This window comes from Grampus griseus (genome assembly GCF_964374135.1).
Source record: "Grampus griseus genome assembly, chromosome: 1".
Classification (NCBI taxonomy): Eukaryota; Metazoa; Chordata; class Mammalia; order Artiodactyla; family Delphinidae; genus Grampus; species Grampus griseus.
Window position 1 is genome coordinate 149,083,810 of NC_139017.1, and position 16,347 is coordinate 149,100,156.

At 37.2% G+C, this 16,347-nt stretch overlaps 1 protein-coding gene across 2 annotated transcripts in view; it reads left to right on the forward strand.

Annotated features, from left to right (window-relative positions):
* Positions 1-16,347, forward strand: part of FOXJ3 (forkhead box J3) — a 130,857-nt gene that overhangs the window by 32,291 nt on the left and 82,219 nt on the right. For both annotated transcript variants that reach the window (XM_082680869.1, XM_082680870.1), the window contains exon 3: positions 6,988-7,312. In XM_082680869.1, coding sequence (XP_082536995.1) covers positions 6,988-7,312 — 325 coding nt within the window. The remainder of the gene's footprint in view (positions 1-6,987; positions 7,313-16,347) is intronic.

A 16,347-nucleotide genomic window follows, 5' to 3' on the forward strand; every position in this document is an offset into this window, starting at 1 on the left:
ATTATTGCTTCATTTATAAATTAAAAAAATTGTTTTTTTATATCACATGCTTCCAAAATGTAAGGTCAATCTGTAGTAGTTTATTTTCTTTCTTGTTAGGTTTCTGCCACAATCAGCCTTGGGTACCTGAATATCCACATGTACTGTTCTTCCTATAAATAGAACTTACTTGCCCTTTTCCCAAGGGAAACAACCCAGAGTTTCATCCAGTTATTATATCCAGCCGAAATTCTAAGCTCTCTGGGTGCATTCACTTTCATTAGATCCCAGAGTGGCTTTTTGGTTTATAGTGGTGAAGGAATAGAATAATAGCAATAAAATCTTTTATTCAGAAAACAGGATAATGGGAAACACAAAATAGTCACTAGGCCATATCGATTATAAAATCCTCCTGGGTAGCAGTGGCAGAGACTCCATGAAAGTATAATAAGTTCCTCGATTCTGCTCTTTGCTGGGCTGTCCATTGTCCCCTGTGCCCTCTGAAAGTTCTCACCTTGTCCAGTATCCTCCATGGCCACATCTGTGGTGGGTATTGGTGAAGATGCCCTATCTGGGAAATGCATAGGCTTTATAGCTCACTTCTTGTTGATTAGCTTGGGTATTATTTTGGAAACTTAAGAGACTTTTGCAGTCTAGACACCCCTCTGCCGCTTTACAGTTATCTTAAAAAGCTTAGTTTCTAGACTTTTTGCTGCTTTGAGCCAGAGGACATGCCTAGGCAGAATTTTTTAATATGAAAACTCTGCCCTTTGTGCTCTACTTACCTCAGGGATTTCTAACCTTTTGGTGCCATGGAACCCCTTCAAAGTCTGGTGAAACTTGTGGACCCTTCTCAGAATAAGGTCTCAAAATTCATAAAATAAAATACTTAGGATTACAGAAGAAACTAATTAATTATATTGAAATATGGTTAGCAAAATATTAACTTTAAAACATAGTAATATATATGCCTTTGAATTAACACATTAAATAAAAAATCTAGTGGCAAATCTATACACTGTCATAAATCTGAAGTAGTCGATGAGTTTAAAAAGTTGAGATTCTGCAGCATTTGTCACATATGAATATATTTGTGATTTTTATTGATGGCAAAGTCACAGGTACTGTTAATGCTGCTGTGATTTGTTGTCTACTTTTGTAATTAAAGGAAATGCTAAGTTTCAGTTACAAGTTAGTGGAAATAAAGAATATATTTTCCCCCATCCAAGTTCATTCACCTCTTTTAGCTCCTAAGGGAATGATGGCTCTGGGTGGGGCCATTTGAAGTGATAGTCTTGGGTGGAATGTCAACACCCTCACAACATTGCTTTTGTGTGGCAAGGCACCAGTCTTCTCTACTGCCAAGGCTGTAGTTTTGCAGCTATCACTCAGTTACTTAAGTTTGCTACTTCAGAAGCACTTGGTGGTTTTTTTTCAACCATGTAGGGCTTTAAATTATAGGAATTTTAGCTTGAATTGCCGGCCATAGGCAGGGAGTACCTCCCTTAGCAAACCTGCATTTTCTCTGCTTGCAACTTAATTGAAGTTTATTTGCCTTTTAGGACTTTGTTTTAAGCGGCTAGAAGGAGCCAACACATGCCAATATTCTCAATTTTTCCTATAGTATTTCTCTCCTTGCTCTATAGCCTCAGTTGGCATATGGTTTGTTTTCCAGTTACAGTAGGTGACAATTTGACCAAATCCTTTGTCACTCTTGAATAAGTGTAACAAGCTTTCCATCCTGCAGTATTAGAGTTCTTAATGTTTACCTCATCAACTCCTCTAAGAGAGTGTCTTATTTTAGGTCCTGTTACTTGTATCACCTCACTTCCATGTCCCACATTCCATGTTTGTTAGGAATTGCATTCACCTGCTGGTAGAGATCTTTTTATAGTAGTTAAACACATAAAAAGTCTGGAAGGTAGGCAGTTCAGGGCTGGGGTGGCAGCTTCACAATTGCTTCACCAAAAAAATCAGGGACCCAGATCCTTTCTCTCTGCTCCCATGTCCTCAGTGTATGGCTTCCATTCTCAAAGGTCACCTTATGGTCCAAGATGACTGTTGGAGCAATAGCTATTGTATCCACATTCCAGAGAGCAGGAAGGGCAAAAGGCATAATACCATCCAGAATAAAATTGGGGTTGTATTCCTAAGGAAGAAGGCCAGAACAGGTATGAAGTGGCAGTTAGTGGTCTCTGCCATAGACCTTGCTTCTGGCTGCCGAGATGCAGTAACAGGAATTATGTTTTTTATATATGAATATTATGTTTAAATATATGTATTTTTTGACCCCCTGAGATGTGTGTGATCAGAATTACTGCTGTGGTAATTACAAGGATTTCTTTTGAGTTCTCAGTTGCTCAGTTTTTCACATGCCAAGTGTTAAGACAAAATGCCAAGTGCTAGGAAGGGAGGGAGAGGATTCAGGAATATCTAGGTCACATCATCATTACCTTCATTATTCTTACTTTATTTTCCTTGATGTCTTCGTCTTACCTCCATTTAGGAAAGCCAACACTATCTCTACCCATTTCCTACCTTTTTATCCTGTTGAAAATTTTCTGTGTAAGCCTTGGCTACTCCTCAGTTGTTAGGGAAGTTACAGAGGGAAGCCAGGCAATGCGCTAAAGTAGCTACAATGCATATTTGGGATTGTATCGGTGGCAGAATTTCATTAAGTGAGGTCAGAACCCCCTCCCTCCTCTTATGTCATAAATTAGTGTGGAGTTGTTATATCTGGATGCTCTTTACCTTTTCATTGTATGCAGAAAAAATTCCTTATTCTTTTAAGCAATAGATACCATCATAGATTTAAGAACTTCAGACATAATTTTTTCATGCCTTGGTTTATCCCACAAGTAACATTATCTTCTTATCTTTGGCTTCCATCTTCCCATTTTTCTCTACTTTTCCAGTAGAACTCTCTGTTCCTGTGTAGTACTAACTTGTCAGTCTGTGCTGAGTCATGCTTTTTTCCAGTTCATAAAGGACTTCTATCCTGTGGTTATCCTTACCTCATACTATTGAGTCCTCTTTCACCTCTTCCTTTTAGCTTTTAAATGGGTTTGGTCTTGTTTGCTTGGGGAGCAGCACACCCACACCTTCATTGGCTAGTCACTGTTTCAATCATTTAACCACCATTTATTGACCCTTTACCTACTGTGCTCCTAGGCATTGTGGGAACAGAAAAGAATAAGAAAGTTCCTTCTTCTAAGGAGCTCATGGCCTCATGGGAGAGAGGTAGATAAAGGTAATTTAATTCTGTGTAAGTTCTGTGATAGAAGTATTTATAGTCAATGGGGGTAGGATCTAGTTCAATTTAGGAGATGGAGGATGGGAAGAGTGGATTGATCAGGCTTTCTGGACGGGGAGGTGTTTGGTTTGAGTCTTGATGAAAAAATAGAAGCCAGCTAGACAGAGTGGGAAGGAAAAGGCATTCCAGAAAGGAAGACTCATTCCTTATCCAAATACTGTGTTATTTTTCAGATAATGTGTACCTGGCATGGTGTTGGGTAGCATCTGAAGTACTAGTGTACGGTCACTATCCTCAATGGGGAGGTGGGGGAAAAGGGAGTGAGGGTAGAAAGCTTATGTTCCAGTTATACATGTGAAACAGCATGGTAAAGCCAAACTGAGGTTATAATTGCTCTAGGAATTAATAGAGAAGGATTAATAAAAGGTTAATGAAGCTAAAGTAGTTGAAAATGAGGCATTCAGATTTAGTATAATATGAGAAGGGGAACCATTTAAAGTTTTTGGGCACAGTGACATGAAAACATTGCTGGCATTTCTCTTGGAGTATATACATGTACTCTGGAGGTGATTAGCAGGGAGGAGTGGTGAGAAATCAGAGCCTAGGAGGCCAGCTAGGAAGCTTTTGGAATGAGGTGAGGTAATGAGGGCCTGACATTTCTTAACCAGATTTCCATAACCAGATTCCTCAGAGCCTCCCATGCTGTTTTTAAATCTGCCACCATCTGTTCTCTTATACAAGTGGACTTCTGTCATCACCATTCCACTAAGAGGTTTCTTTCTAAAGTTACTTGAAGATCTGGTCAAATCTAATGGTCACTTTTTGTGTTCTTAGTGGAGAACCACTGCAATAACCAGCCTAAGCAGCAACAATAGAGGCACTTTTTACCTCACTACCAAGAATATGTAAAATATAACAAATTGCAAAGAAAACAGCAGCCCCGCTTTTTCAGATTTTAAATTTGAGAAAGATTTTTATACTCTACTTCAATGAATAATTCTTACTCATGATGCCTTTGATGGCTAGGCACCAAATTCTTTCCAGCCTATTTAGATCTTAACTTTCTTTAAGTCTTAGCTGAAGTTCTTCCTTCTCTACCTCTTAAGGCTGCAGCCCATGTTGTCCTCCACCTTTTTCTGAGCCATTGCAGCACCCAGAGCTCTTTTCCAGCTCTTTCTTGTGTTTGACCTTCCTAATTGGAGTACAGGTTTCTAGAGGACAGAAATTTTTATCATACTTGCTGTGTGTATAAGATTTTACTCTAGGATAGCCTTGTACACGTGTGTAATTATAAATTCTTGTTTATTTTTATAACAGTATTAAGTACCTACTTAGTGTGTGTTCATGTTATATTACTGAGACTCTCCTAAAGTCTCAGTTAGTGGCACTGGGGGAAGGAAACAGAAGTTAAAGATGGTTCTCAACAGGGAGCATCTGCTGTATCAGTTAGATTCCAATTTGGAATGTACTTTTACATTATCTTTGAAAATGTATGTGACTGGCTGCTTTGGGAATTTGAACAAAATAAAGCTACTCAGTGGAGACTTAATTGAGGCAAATAGGATGATAGCATGGTATAATAATAGCCAATGTTCGTAGAATAAAATGTGAATAATAATAGCAGCAACTACTGTTATCACCACTACCAGTAGCTAACATTTATTGACTCTTTACTATTTGCCAGTGGCTGTTCTGAGTACTTTATATCAGTGAGAGGTAGGTACTATTATTTTAATTTTACAGGTAAGGTATGGTAGAAAAACTGCTGGATTGGGCATCAGGAGATCTGAGCTCTGGTTTTAGTTCCGCTGTTAACTATTTGTGTGAATTTGGACAAGTCTTTAACTTCAGTAGACCTTAGTTTTTCATCTTTAGATTGGAGGCTTTGTTCTCTAATCTCTAGGATACTTTGCCCACTCTTTGACATTCTGTGATCTCTAAATTATCTTGGCTTCTTATTCCACAAGTTTCTATCACTTATTTCATGATGGGAACAAGCATTTCTGGCTGAGATTGTAGAGCAAGGTGCTGTATAGAGGAATTTAAAGTTCAGGTTTCAGAGGAATGCATACAGCAGAGATGGGGAGGGAAAATGAAAAATGTAAAACTGTTAATCAAAATATTGGAAAATATTCTATCTGCATTGCCAGTAGTTAATATTCTACTGGCAATGCAGATAGAATCCTCGTGGCTAGCTCTTGATTTATAATTGCTATTGCTTAATCTTATTTACTTTATGGTTCATTAGTACCCTCCCAAGATACTCCTAGAGTAATATTATTAACTAATACTTACTGAATGTTTCTTCTATGCATAAGTTATCCCATTTATTTCTCAAAGTAATATTTCAACCGTAGGTACTATTATTGTTTCATTTTACAGATGAGATGGGGTTTAGAGATAGTAACACTTTCATAGTCTCACAGATAGTAACTGGTAGCATAAGTACTTGAATTCTGATCTGCCTGACTCCAGAGCCTGTGTTTTTTATTAATTCTACATTGCCTCCCAGAAGTTCAGATCCTAAGCACATACTCCAGGTTGCTTTTTGCCTGCAGCCATTTGGAATGAAGGGTATATATGGGATTCTTAGCCACAATTTTTTTCTTTTTACTGAGATACTTTAAGTTTCTTATTTTGTTTTCTTTTTCCCTTTATTTTTATATCACTTAGAAGCCTTTCATTCCTCTCTGCTTTGTTGTCAGGCTCACTTTTCCTGCTTCTTTGATGCCAGGATAGGAAAGTTTGTACCTTTTGTTGAAAGTTTGCCATTCCAGTGTGAGGTGTCAATCTTTGTTTCTATATTTTTATCTTCCATTCTTAGAGCGGCTTCCTTCTTTCTCCAGAATATGTGTTAACCCGGCAGATGTTGTTTTTTCTTTTTTCTTTCTTTGGGTGATAATGGTTTGAATTTTTCAGCCTTGGAGAGAAATAGATTACAGAATCCAGATCACTGGATGTTTTTGTAAGCCTGTCGTTGAGTTTTTAATGTTTCTTTTCTTGCTGTCCATTTATGTGATTTTATCTCATATCCTACACTCCCAGATCTTTAGTTTTCTTAAGCTTGTTCTTTGACTTTTTTTTTTTTTAAACTTCCTGGCACTGCCTGTTCTCCTTTTCTCTAGTTCATCAGTGTCCTTGAGTTTGCATTTCTTTTTTCAGTCAACTCCCCCAGCTAGCTTGTCTCCTTGCTATTCTTGTCTACCCTGCTTTACTCTTCCTATCTCCCACCTGCTCAACTTTACCTTCTTTCCTCCATGTAAATTCCTCAGTTACTTCTCTGACCTCTTGCCTACACTTTAATTTTGGTATTCTTTTGTATGATTTCCCTAAAATTTGTGTAAAAGAAATGCCAGATATACAATCTTAAGTTTTAAAAGGGCCTGCAGTGTTGGTGAGTAAAGAGCTGGACTGCAGACAGATTTATTCATACTATGATACTGTCTCCCTGTTTAAAGTGACAGTCTTTTTAAGAAAACTGGCCTCAGAATCACTTTGTGTGTATGTATTGTTCTATCTCTTAAACAGTTTAAAACCAAATTTGTTGTGTTTGGAGAGGAAGAAATTAAGAAAAAAAGATTGGAAATGTTGATCCCTTAAATATTTGGTTTGGTCATTAATATACTCAATCTTTTTCCTCCAGATTTAACTCAGGCTTTCCCTCACTTTGGAACTCCTAGATTTGTGAATATTGGATATTTTGAGAAGCGGGGGTTCTTTCCTTGATATTGACTAAGGAGTCTATTTACCTTCAGGATGACATCTGAACTGGAGAGCAGCCTAACATCTATGGACTGGTTACCACAGCTCACCATGAGAGCAGCCATCCAAAAATCTGATGCTACACAAAATGCACATGGAACAGGAATTTCCAAGAAGAATACACTTCTTGACCCAAATACAACCCTGGACCAGGAAGAAGTCCAACAGCACAAAGATGGGAAGCCTCCATACAGTTATGCCAGCCTCATTACATTTGCAATTAATAGCTCACCCAAAAAGAAAATGACTCTAAGTGAGATTTATCAGTGGATTTGTGATAACTTCCCATATTATAGAGAGGCTGGCAGTGGATGGAAGGTAAGGATTTTATTTAAATTTTTATTTTTATGCTGTAAACAATAACAATACTGGCTTTTATTGAAGATAAAGCTTTGTGGAGGCTTATATAATTAAAGATGAAATTCTGATTACTAGTCATTTTTAGGGTTAAAAAAGGAAATTAAATGTTTTAAATTAGATGAATAACTTTATTTTGGGTAGAATATTAATTTGTTAGAGCTTTCTTATATTAGAGGACTGACATAGCATAAGGTATTGGAGCAGAGATAATGTAGCATTCACTAGAAAACAATACCCACAGTTCAGTTAAGTTGATAGTGTGTCTGAGGTTTAAAAAAAAAATAGCATAGTATTGCAACTAGTACTGTTTTTATCATCAAAGATTTTTTAAAAAAACTCTATTTTGAAAGAATTCTAGATTTATAGCAGAGTTTTGTAAGTAGTACAAAGGGTTCCCATATATCCTTCAACCAATTCCTCTTTTTTAACACCTTATATAACCATAGTACCATTATCAAAACTAAGAAATTAATACTTTTGACTAAGCAGTACTGTTAGCTACTAAGTAAATTACAGACTTCGTTCAGATTTCACCAGTTTTTCCCACTAATGTTTTTTTTATGTTCCAGGATTCAATTCAGGATCTAATCTAGGATCCCACATTACATTTAGCTGTCATTTGTTATGTCTCCTTAGTCTTCTCCAATCTGTAACAGTCCCTCAATCTTTTCTTGTCTTTTATGACCTTGACACTTTTGAAGAGTACTTGTCAGGTATTTTGTAGAATGTTCCTCAGTTTGGATATGTCTGATATTTTCTCAGTTAGATTGAGGTAATGCATTTTGGGGAAGAATAATGCAGAGGTGATGTGCCCTTCTCTGTCTATCAGTCATATCAGGGGGAACTTGATGTCAGTATGTCTTATTACTGGTAATGTTCACCATGGTTCTTTGGTTAAGGTGGTGTCTGCGAGGTTTCTCCACTATAAAATTACTATTTATCACTTTGTAAATTATGAAATGTTTTGGAGGAGATACTTTGACAGCATGCAGTACCCTGTTTTTCTTAAATTTTTGTTCATTAATTTTAGTGTTCGTTGGTAGATCATTACAGCAGTTTTTATTGTTTTCTAGTGGTGGTTTTCTTTTTTCCTTTATTCCTTCTATATTAATTGGGATCCTTCCCAATTAATATGGAAGCCTTGTCCCTTCCTCCCCTTTTATTTATTTATTCAATCGTATATTTGTAATAGTATGCACTCATGGATATTTATTTTATTTTTTGTGCTGTCATTATTTGTTGCTCAGATTTTTGCTGCTTTTGCATTGGGAGCTCTTACAGGTTGGCTCCTGTGCCCTTTGATACGGTAGAGTTCTTTTGTTTATTTACCACTTCTTAACTTTCTGGCACCACAAGATGTTCCAGGCTCATCTCGTACCTTTCCTGCCTCAGCTCTAGAATCAGCTACTTCTTAAAGAAGGCTTAGCTCCTCATCGAAGCTTTTTGAGGAACCTTCAGATTAGTTACCTACCTAATCTATGTTATATGACAAATAATTCAGTTTTCTTTTGTATCTGCACATTTTACATTCATATTCTTATGTAGGAGTTATCCAGTTGTGTGCAGTGTGGGGTGTGTGTATTTGTGTGTGTGCATGTGGAAGAAGGGGACTTACAGGGCTTTAGGTCTGCCATCAGCTGGTAGTTCCACTTGTTTCTCTTAAGCTTTCATGTCTCAACACCTTTGTCTTTTTTGTTTGGATATACTTATTAAAGGCATTTACTGAATTACTCTGCACCCGTGATGTGTGCTGTATATCATGCCAGAAAATCAAGTACCTTATGGGAAGGGATTTTTTTTGTATCTTTTCCTCTATTCCATGCACTAGCACAGTACTTCCATTTAGTAAGCCTCAGTAAATGCAGCTTGAATGAAGGCCAGAATCCTGGTCCCAGCTTTCTTTCCTAGCTTTAATTTTTGCTAGTTCCCTCTCATGTACTGTTTCTTCTACATATTCCAGCCTGTTAGTTGTCCTAGAAATAAATATTTTGATTTTTCTTGCTTTTGTTTTTCTCTTACTTGTCCTTGGACTTTCTCTTGCCCTTTGTCCAGTTGGCATTATTCTGTTTATTCTTTAAGCTCATATGTAATCTCTCTTTTCCCTGTAGAATTAATCTTTTGTGTTTCCATATGTTTTATTAATAACTCTATTATAGAACTTACAAATCTTTGTTCAGGGATCTTGTTTCATCTAAGTCCACCTTGAGAGTGCCAGATTCAGTCTGCTGGATTTCTTGCTGCTGGCCACCCCAAGTTATGGTCTGAAACTGGTTTAGAAGTAGTGATACAGTTTCATCTGGAAGATACATGGTTTGGATGTAGTGAAGAAGGAAGGATGGAAAGCGAAAAATGGGAATAGGTTGAGAAGGATAATGTTGCTTTTTAGAACTAAAAGATACGCCAGGGAGATTATCTGGTCCAGTCTGTTGCTTTAGGCAGACCTTGAATATTCCTGGGGATTGCGGTTTCATAATTATTCTTTTAAAAAAGTTTCTTCCACCCAATTTCAGGAGCCTAGAACTTGCCATGATTACTTTAAATTTTATTTTTGTAAACATAGAAATATTTTGAACATCTCACATGGAGACAAATGGAAAGTGGTTTATCTTCTCCTTTGCTCAGGTCCTATCTCTGTTTTCATGTTTTAGTTCCCATTCACTGTCCTAAGATTTGTTTAGCATTACTTGTACAACTTGCTGCTTACTGTTTCTCCTTCAGGTATGGAAGGGATGGGTTAGGTGAAAATGGAAGGTCATATAGAACTTGTGAAATTAGCTTGTGTTGTTTGAAGAGAGGATGGAAGAAAGATCCTAAAGCAGTTGTCAACCACCTTTCCAGAAATGTAGAGCCAACTAAAGTCACCCAGAGGAGAAAATGTTGTCGTGGTCGCTTAAAAGGATTCAAATAGAATTTTAATATTTAGATGAACTCCCTTTCATTTTGTGCCAGGGCATTGAAGGGAGATTACATATTAAAAACAATTCTTTGAATAGTCCATAAGAGTTATAAAAACTCTTTGAATTTCCATAATTGAATGATTTTGTAATCTGAACTAGAGGAAAAGGAATTTTTTTTATGCTGTTCACCTTACTAAAGAAAATTAACCTATTAAGTTATTGGAATTTAGAGTAATAAAAAGAAAAATATAAAAGAGTGTGGTATGGGCATGTGGGGGTGTGTTCTACTTTTCTATGTGAAGAAAAAAGAGATAAGAATATATTATGTGTTTGCTTATTGTTGTAAAAAGAAAGTTAGGAATAATAAACTAGAAATATAGTAAACATAGTTACCTATAGGGATGGACGGAACTGAGGTAGAAGAGATAAGGAAGGGAATAAGATTGTGAGTGTACCTTTTTATATAGTTTTGAGTTTTGAAACATCTAAGTGTTTTACACATCCAAAAAAATATAAGGGAATCAAAAAGGATGAAAAAAGAAAACCTTAAAACTGAATATAAGTAGAAATAAATAAGCCTTATGTCAAATGTATAACATAATCGCACAGAAAAATTCAAGAAGTTTTGAAAAGAGCATACCAAGGTTGAAAAGAATTACAAAAGAATCATGGACTTCATTTAGTAGATTTGTCTTTGGTAGTGGTAATTTGCTAGAGGCAGTCTGTACCTTGTGTGACCACAAGAAAAGAAGTTGGGAGTTGGGAGCAATTCTGAAACAATCTTATGTGCATGGTAGGATAGAACAAATGAGTACGTATATTAGTGTTTTGGGGAGTCAGGGCTCTCACAGTGGGAGAAGAGAAGTAAAGGTGGGAATGTGGTGGTTGATTTGAATGAGAGATGCCAGTTTAAACTCAAGTGAAAATAAAAATCAGTGAGAGTGCTTTTAAATTCAGATTCCTGGGTCACAACTCCAGAGATTTTGAATTAGTCATCTTAGAACCTAGGAATCTGCATTAAAATTCATCTCAAGTGATTCTGGTGTAAGTAGACTGTACTTTTGAGAAACTACTTTTGAAGCTGGGTTTTCAAGGCCAAGCAATATACCATTATCAGTTGTTTAACCTGGGCCATTTTCCTCCAGCTTACTCTCTGCCATCCTAGTTATCTCTACCTCTGCTCTCCCAACTTCTTTTCTTAGGGTTGTTAGAGGTAGTGTCTCCCCAGGTTGTGAGGTCTGAAGTCATCTCTTTTCTTCATTGTGTGTTGTAAATACATGTGTTGGCTCTCATATCTCTCCAGGTGTTTTTATTTTCTAAATATGCTTTTGGCATTTTTTCCAACAGATTTGTGATTCCCATATGAAAAGCATTATATTCTAGGTTCTGAGTTGGTAGACAAGATCCCTACCCTTATGGAGCCTACTTATATTTTGATATAGAATACAGTATGGAGGAGGAAGACCATTAAACAAATAACTGTGTGGTGAGAAATCCACACTTGGCCTAAGCTAATAATTTATGAAAGTCAGAAAGGACTTCCTTAAAGAACTAATGTTTAAACCAAGAATGAATTGAAAGTTAAGTAGACTCAGTTGGGTGAAAGAGATGGAGGAAGGCTGGCAGCAGTAACTTTTGCAGGGGGAGCAATAAATAGAAAGCCTAGAGGTGAGAGAGACCATTGGAGGGGGTTAGTATAGAGAGTATGACAGCAGGATAGGGTGAGATTATGAAGAGTCTTGTGGAGGCTTTAAGGATTTTAGGTTTTATCCTAAGTGCAATGAGAAGTTACTGAAAGGTTTTAATTGAAACAGTAATGTCAGATTTGCCTTGTGAAGAGGTAACTGCCTGTTGGGTAGAGAATGGTGGAGGAGGGGTAAAGAGAGGAAGGTAGAGGGTGGACACCAGTTAGGAAGCTGTTGTACTAGTTTTGGTGAGACTGGTGTCCTGGACTGAAGTAGTAACAGAAGAGATGGATAAAGTAGGTAGATTGAAGGTAGACCTACAAGATTTGGTGACAGATTTGTTTTAGATGGTGAGAAGGAGGGAGGAGTTAAGGAGGTCTTACAGGTTTCTGATTGGAACAGTTATATGAATAACTGTCTTTAAATAGAGAAGGGAAAACTGGCAGAAGACCACACTGAGAATAAAGATTGAGTTTAGTTTTAAACATGTTGAGTTGGAGGTGTTTCTGGAGATGTCTAGTAGATTGTTGAAAATATGTGTTAACTCAGGAGAAAGGTCACAGATGGTTATTGAAGCCATGGCTGTAGATGAGATTGCCTAGGCAGCAAATGTAGAAGTGAAAAAAGGACAGTGTCAGAGTCTTGAAGATTTCCAGCTTTTAAGCTTTTTGTAGAGGAGGAAGATCTAAGTAGAGATATGTTCTTCCACTGTGAAGCCATTTAGAAAACATGACCATTTTGATTTCTTCTTCTGACCATCTTGATTTTGGTTTTTTCCCATCTTGAACTTTTTAGATGGGTAATTTTTCTGATTAGTTCCTTCTTTTCCTTGTCTTCTTTTGGATTTGGAGTATTGTTTATGATTTCATTTTATCTTCACTATTATTTTATTAGTTATACCTCTTCCTAAATTTTGTTTTAAGATGTGATTACTCTAGGGTTTACCACCCACCTCTTTAACTTATCCCACCCTACCTTCATTATACCATTTTATGTATAGTGTAAGAACTTTATAAACCTTATACAGTTGACCCTTGAACAACCCGAGGACTAAGGGGGCACTAACCCCTGCACAGTCGAATGTATAACTTTACAATTGGCCCCCCATATCCATGGTTCCTCATCTGTGGATTCAGCCAACCTTGGATTGTATAGTACTGTAGTATGTATTTATTGGAAAAGTCCGCATATAAGTGGACCCATATAATTCAAACCCGTGTTGTTCATGCGTCAGCTGTACTTCTAATTCCCCTGAGCCAACCTTTGTGTTATTGTTATTGTACGTTTTACTTTTACATGTTATAAATCTCATAAATAATTGTTATATTTGCTTTAGACAGTTATCTTTTAAAGGCATTACAGATAAGAAAAAGTGATTTTTAAAATTTGCTTTCATTTTCACAGTTTCTGGAACTCTTTATTTCTTTTTGTAGATCCAGGTTTCCATTTGGTATCATACTTCTGCCTGAAGAACTTCCTTCCAATATTGCCAGCCAACTGGCGGTACAAGAAATGACTTCTTTCAGCTTTTGTTTGTCTAGAAGTCTTTATTTTGCCTTCATTTTTGAGAGATATTTTTACTGCATATAGAATTGACTTTTTTTTTCTCTTAGTGTTTTAAAGATGTCACTTTGTTGTCTTCTAACTTGCATGGTTTTTGAGACATCACTGTAATTCTAATCTTTATTTCTCTGTACATAATCTTTCTTTTTTTCTCTTGCTGCCCTTCAAGATATTCTCTTCATTTTGATTTTCAGCTTTTGGACTATAATGAATATAGTTGTGTGGATTTTTAATTCCTTCTGCTTGGTGTTCTCTGAAATTCTTGCATCTGTGATTTGATGTCCTGCATTACTTTTGGATGATTCTTGTCTGTTACATCTTCAAATTTTTCTTCTACCCTATTCTTTTCCATTTCTCCTTCTGGGACTCTAATTACATGTATTGTTCCACAGTTCTTGGATGATCTTTTTTTTTTTGTATCTGTGTATATGTGCATGCCTACGTGCATGTGTGTTATTTTGGATAATTTCTATTGATCTAGCCTCAAGATAACCTGAGCCTTTCCCTAATTGGGTCCAGTCTACTGATGAACCATCTAGGGAATCCTTTATCTTTTATCATGTTTTTTATTTCTATCATTGACATTTGACTCTTTCTTATAGCTTACACATCTCTGTTGAAATTCCCCATCTCTTTATGCAAGTTGTGCACTTTTTTCTACTTGGTGCCTGAACATATTAGTCATAGCTTTTTAAAAGTTCTTGTCTGATAGCGTCATCTCTCAGTTGGGTTTTGTTGATTACTGTATCTCTTGACAATGGGCTTTTTTCTTTTTTCTTGCTTTTCCATGTGTCTTGCAGTTTTTGATTGAGTTCCAGCTACATGTGTAGAAGAATGGTAGAGATAGAAGTAAATGCTATTTGTACCTGTAAATGGACAGGCATCTTTTTTCACAGGCCATTTGTGTGGGGAGTCGAATTACACTCATCAGTAGTTGAGCTGGATTTGGGTTTTGTTGTTGGTACCTTTGCCTTTAGTATACCACAGACTTTACATTCCTCCTGCAGTAGACTCTTGTTACCTTGTGCTTGGAGTGGGAGGCTTGGGTGCTGTAGGGTTTTCTCAGTTTTCCTGTTTTCTCTTTAGGTTTAGTTGTCTCTGCCCACCTTGCTACAGATAGGGGTCTCTGTCCATGCTCCTGCCCCTCCTCTCTCTGAAGGTTGTCACTACTTGTTATTCACTGCTGGGCTTGTGGTAGGGGCTGGTGTTTTTTTTTTTTTGGTGGGGGGGTGGGGTGTCTTGATCCAGCCTTAGTCTTATTCAGGCCGTTGGACTTGGGGATGGGGCTTTTTCAGTGTTTTTTTTTTCCCTCAGCCAGGTTAGTTATCCTTGCTTATCCAGTTACCTTTGCGTGGGAGTTTCCTGTCCCTTTCCCAGCTACAGTCACCCTCCACCTCAGCATGGTGTATTGGTGTAGGATACTGGCCCCTGGGTAGTTTCTGACACTTGTCTCATAGGTAAAAGGATTTTGCTTCCTCCATCAGCAGGTCTTTGCCTGTATCCTGGGAAGGTGTTTCCTATCCCTCCCTAGAGGCAGAAGGGCTTTGTTTCCATTCTTTCCTCAGAAGTAATCTTTGCCAGAGCCCTGTGGGTGGGAAGTTTTGTTACCCCTACCTCAAACTTAAGTTTTTTGCTTTGTAAGATCTGTAGAAGGTGGTGTGGCTTTTTTCCCCCTCGTGGCCATCAGTTACCTCCTTCCTGCTTATGCCACAAAGGAGACTTTCTCTGTTTTCCTTTCCTGCCCCCAATCTTTCTTGTGAGCATACGGTGAAGGTCCAAGAGCTTCTTCTGAGCTTGAGAGTGAGTGGAAATTTCCCTTGTGTCTGGGATCCTTGCTACTTTAAACTGATACCATGCTTGGCCTTTCAAATTTTAGCTAATTTCTTGGGTGCTTGGATGGTGGCCATCTCTTTCTCCCATATTCTGCCGAAAAGTGAGACACTTTGTCCCCTTTCTCCTTGAATGGGCTTATCCCTCTTAGGAATTTTATTTGTTGGGCTGCTTTGCAACCTCAGCTCTCTGATGTGGCTTAAAAATAGACTTTTTTTTTGGCTTACCCATTGGTTTCTCATTGTTTGGGAGGGATCATCAGTCTTTGTAGCTGTTTACATTCCAGGTAGAGGTGGAACTCCCATTCATAAGTTTTAATTGATGTTTGGTAATAAGATAGGCTTGAATTTACATTCTCTGGTCATCTTTTAAAAACTTCTTTAATCCCAATATTGCCTCATGAGAGGCAAGTTTTAATGTAGGCATTGTTAGAGTTTCGAATTTTATATTAAAAATAAAATGACATTATGCCAAAAAATAACCCTCTGCCCAACATCCAATTCTAAGTAGTGGCTAAATGCAATTGGAGCCCCTCCACCAGATACCTGGCCATTTTGGAACAAACAAAATTATGAAATGGATTTTAGAGCATTTAATTAAGAAGAAATGGCCTTTGGGTATTTTCTGTAAAAGTTGTGGCATAGTCCTGTTTATTCATGAAAGATTTCCTGTTTCACAGATTCTCCAGGTCTCTAAGTGCGTTTTCCTTCCATCCAAGTTGTTTATTCTTCTTGCTACATTGAGGAACCTACATGTTCTTGCTGGCTTCTCTAGTCAGTGTCTTCCCATGTGGTTTTCTTTCTTAAATATTGTAGTGAGAACCTAATTGGTTTTTATGTACTCTTGTAATGGAGCAGTGACATTTTTTTGTTTATAACTTTTTAAACTCATTAAAAAGTGGTAACACATGTGCCTTGTAAATCATTTGAACATTGCAGAAAAGTGAATGGAGGAAAATAATCATCACTTATAATTCCATGTAGAATAACTCTTAGCATTTTGCATTATGGCTTGTTTC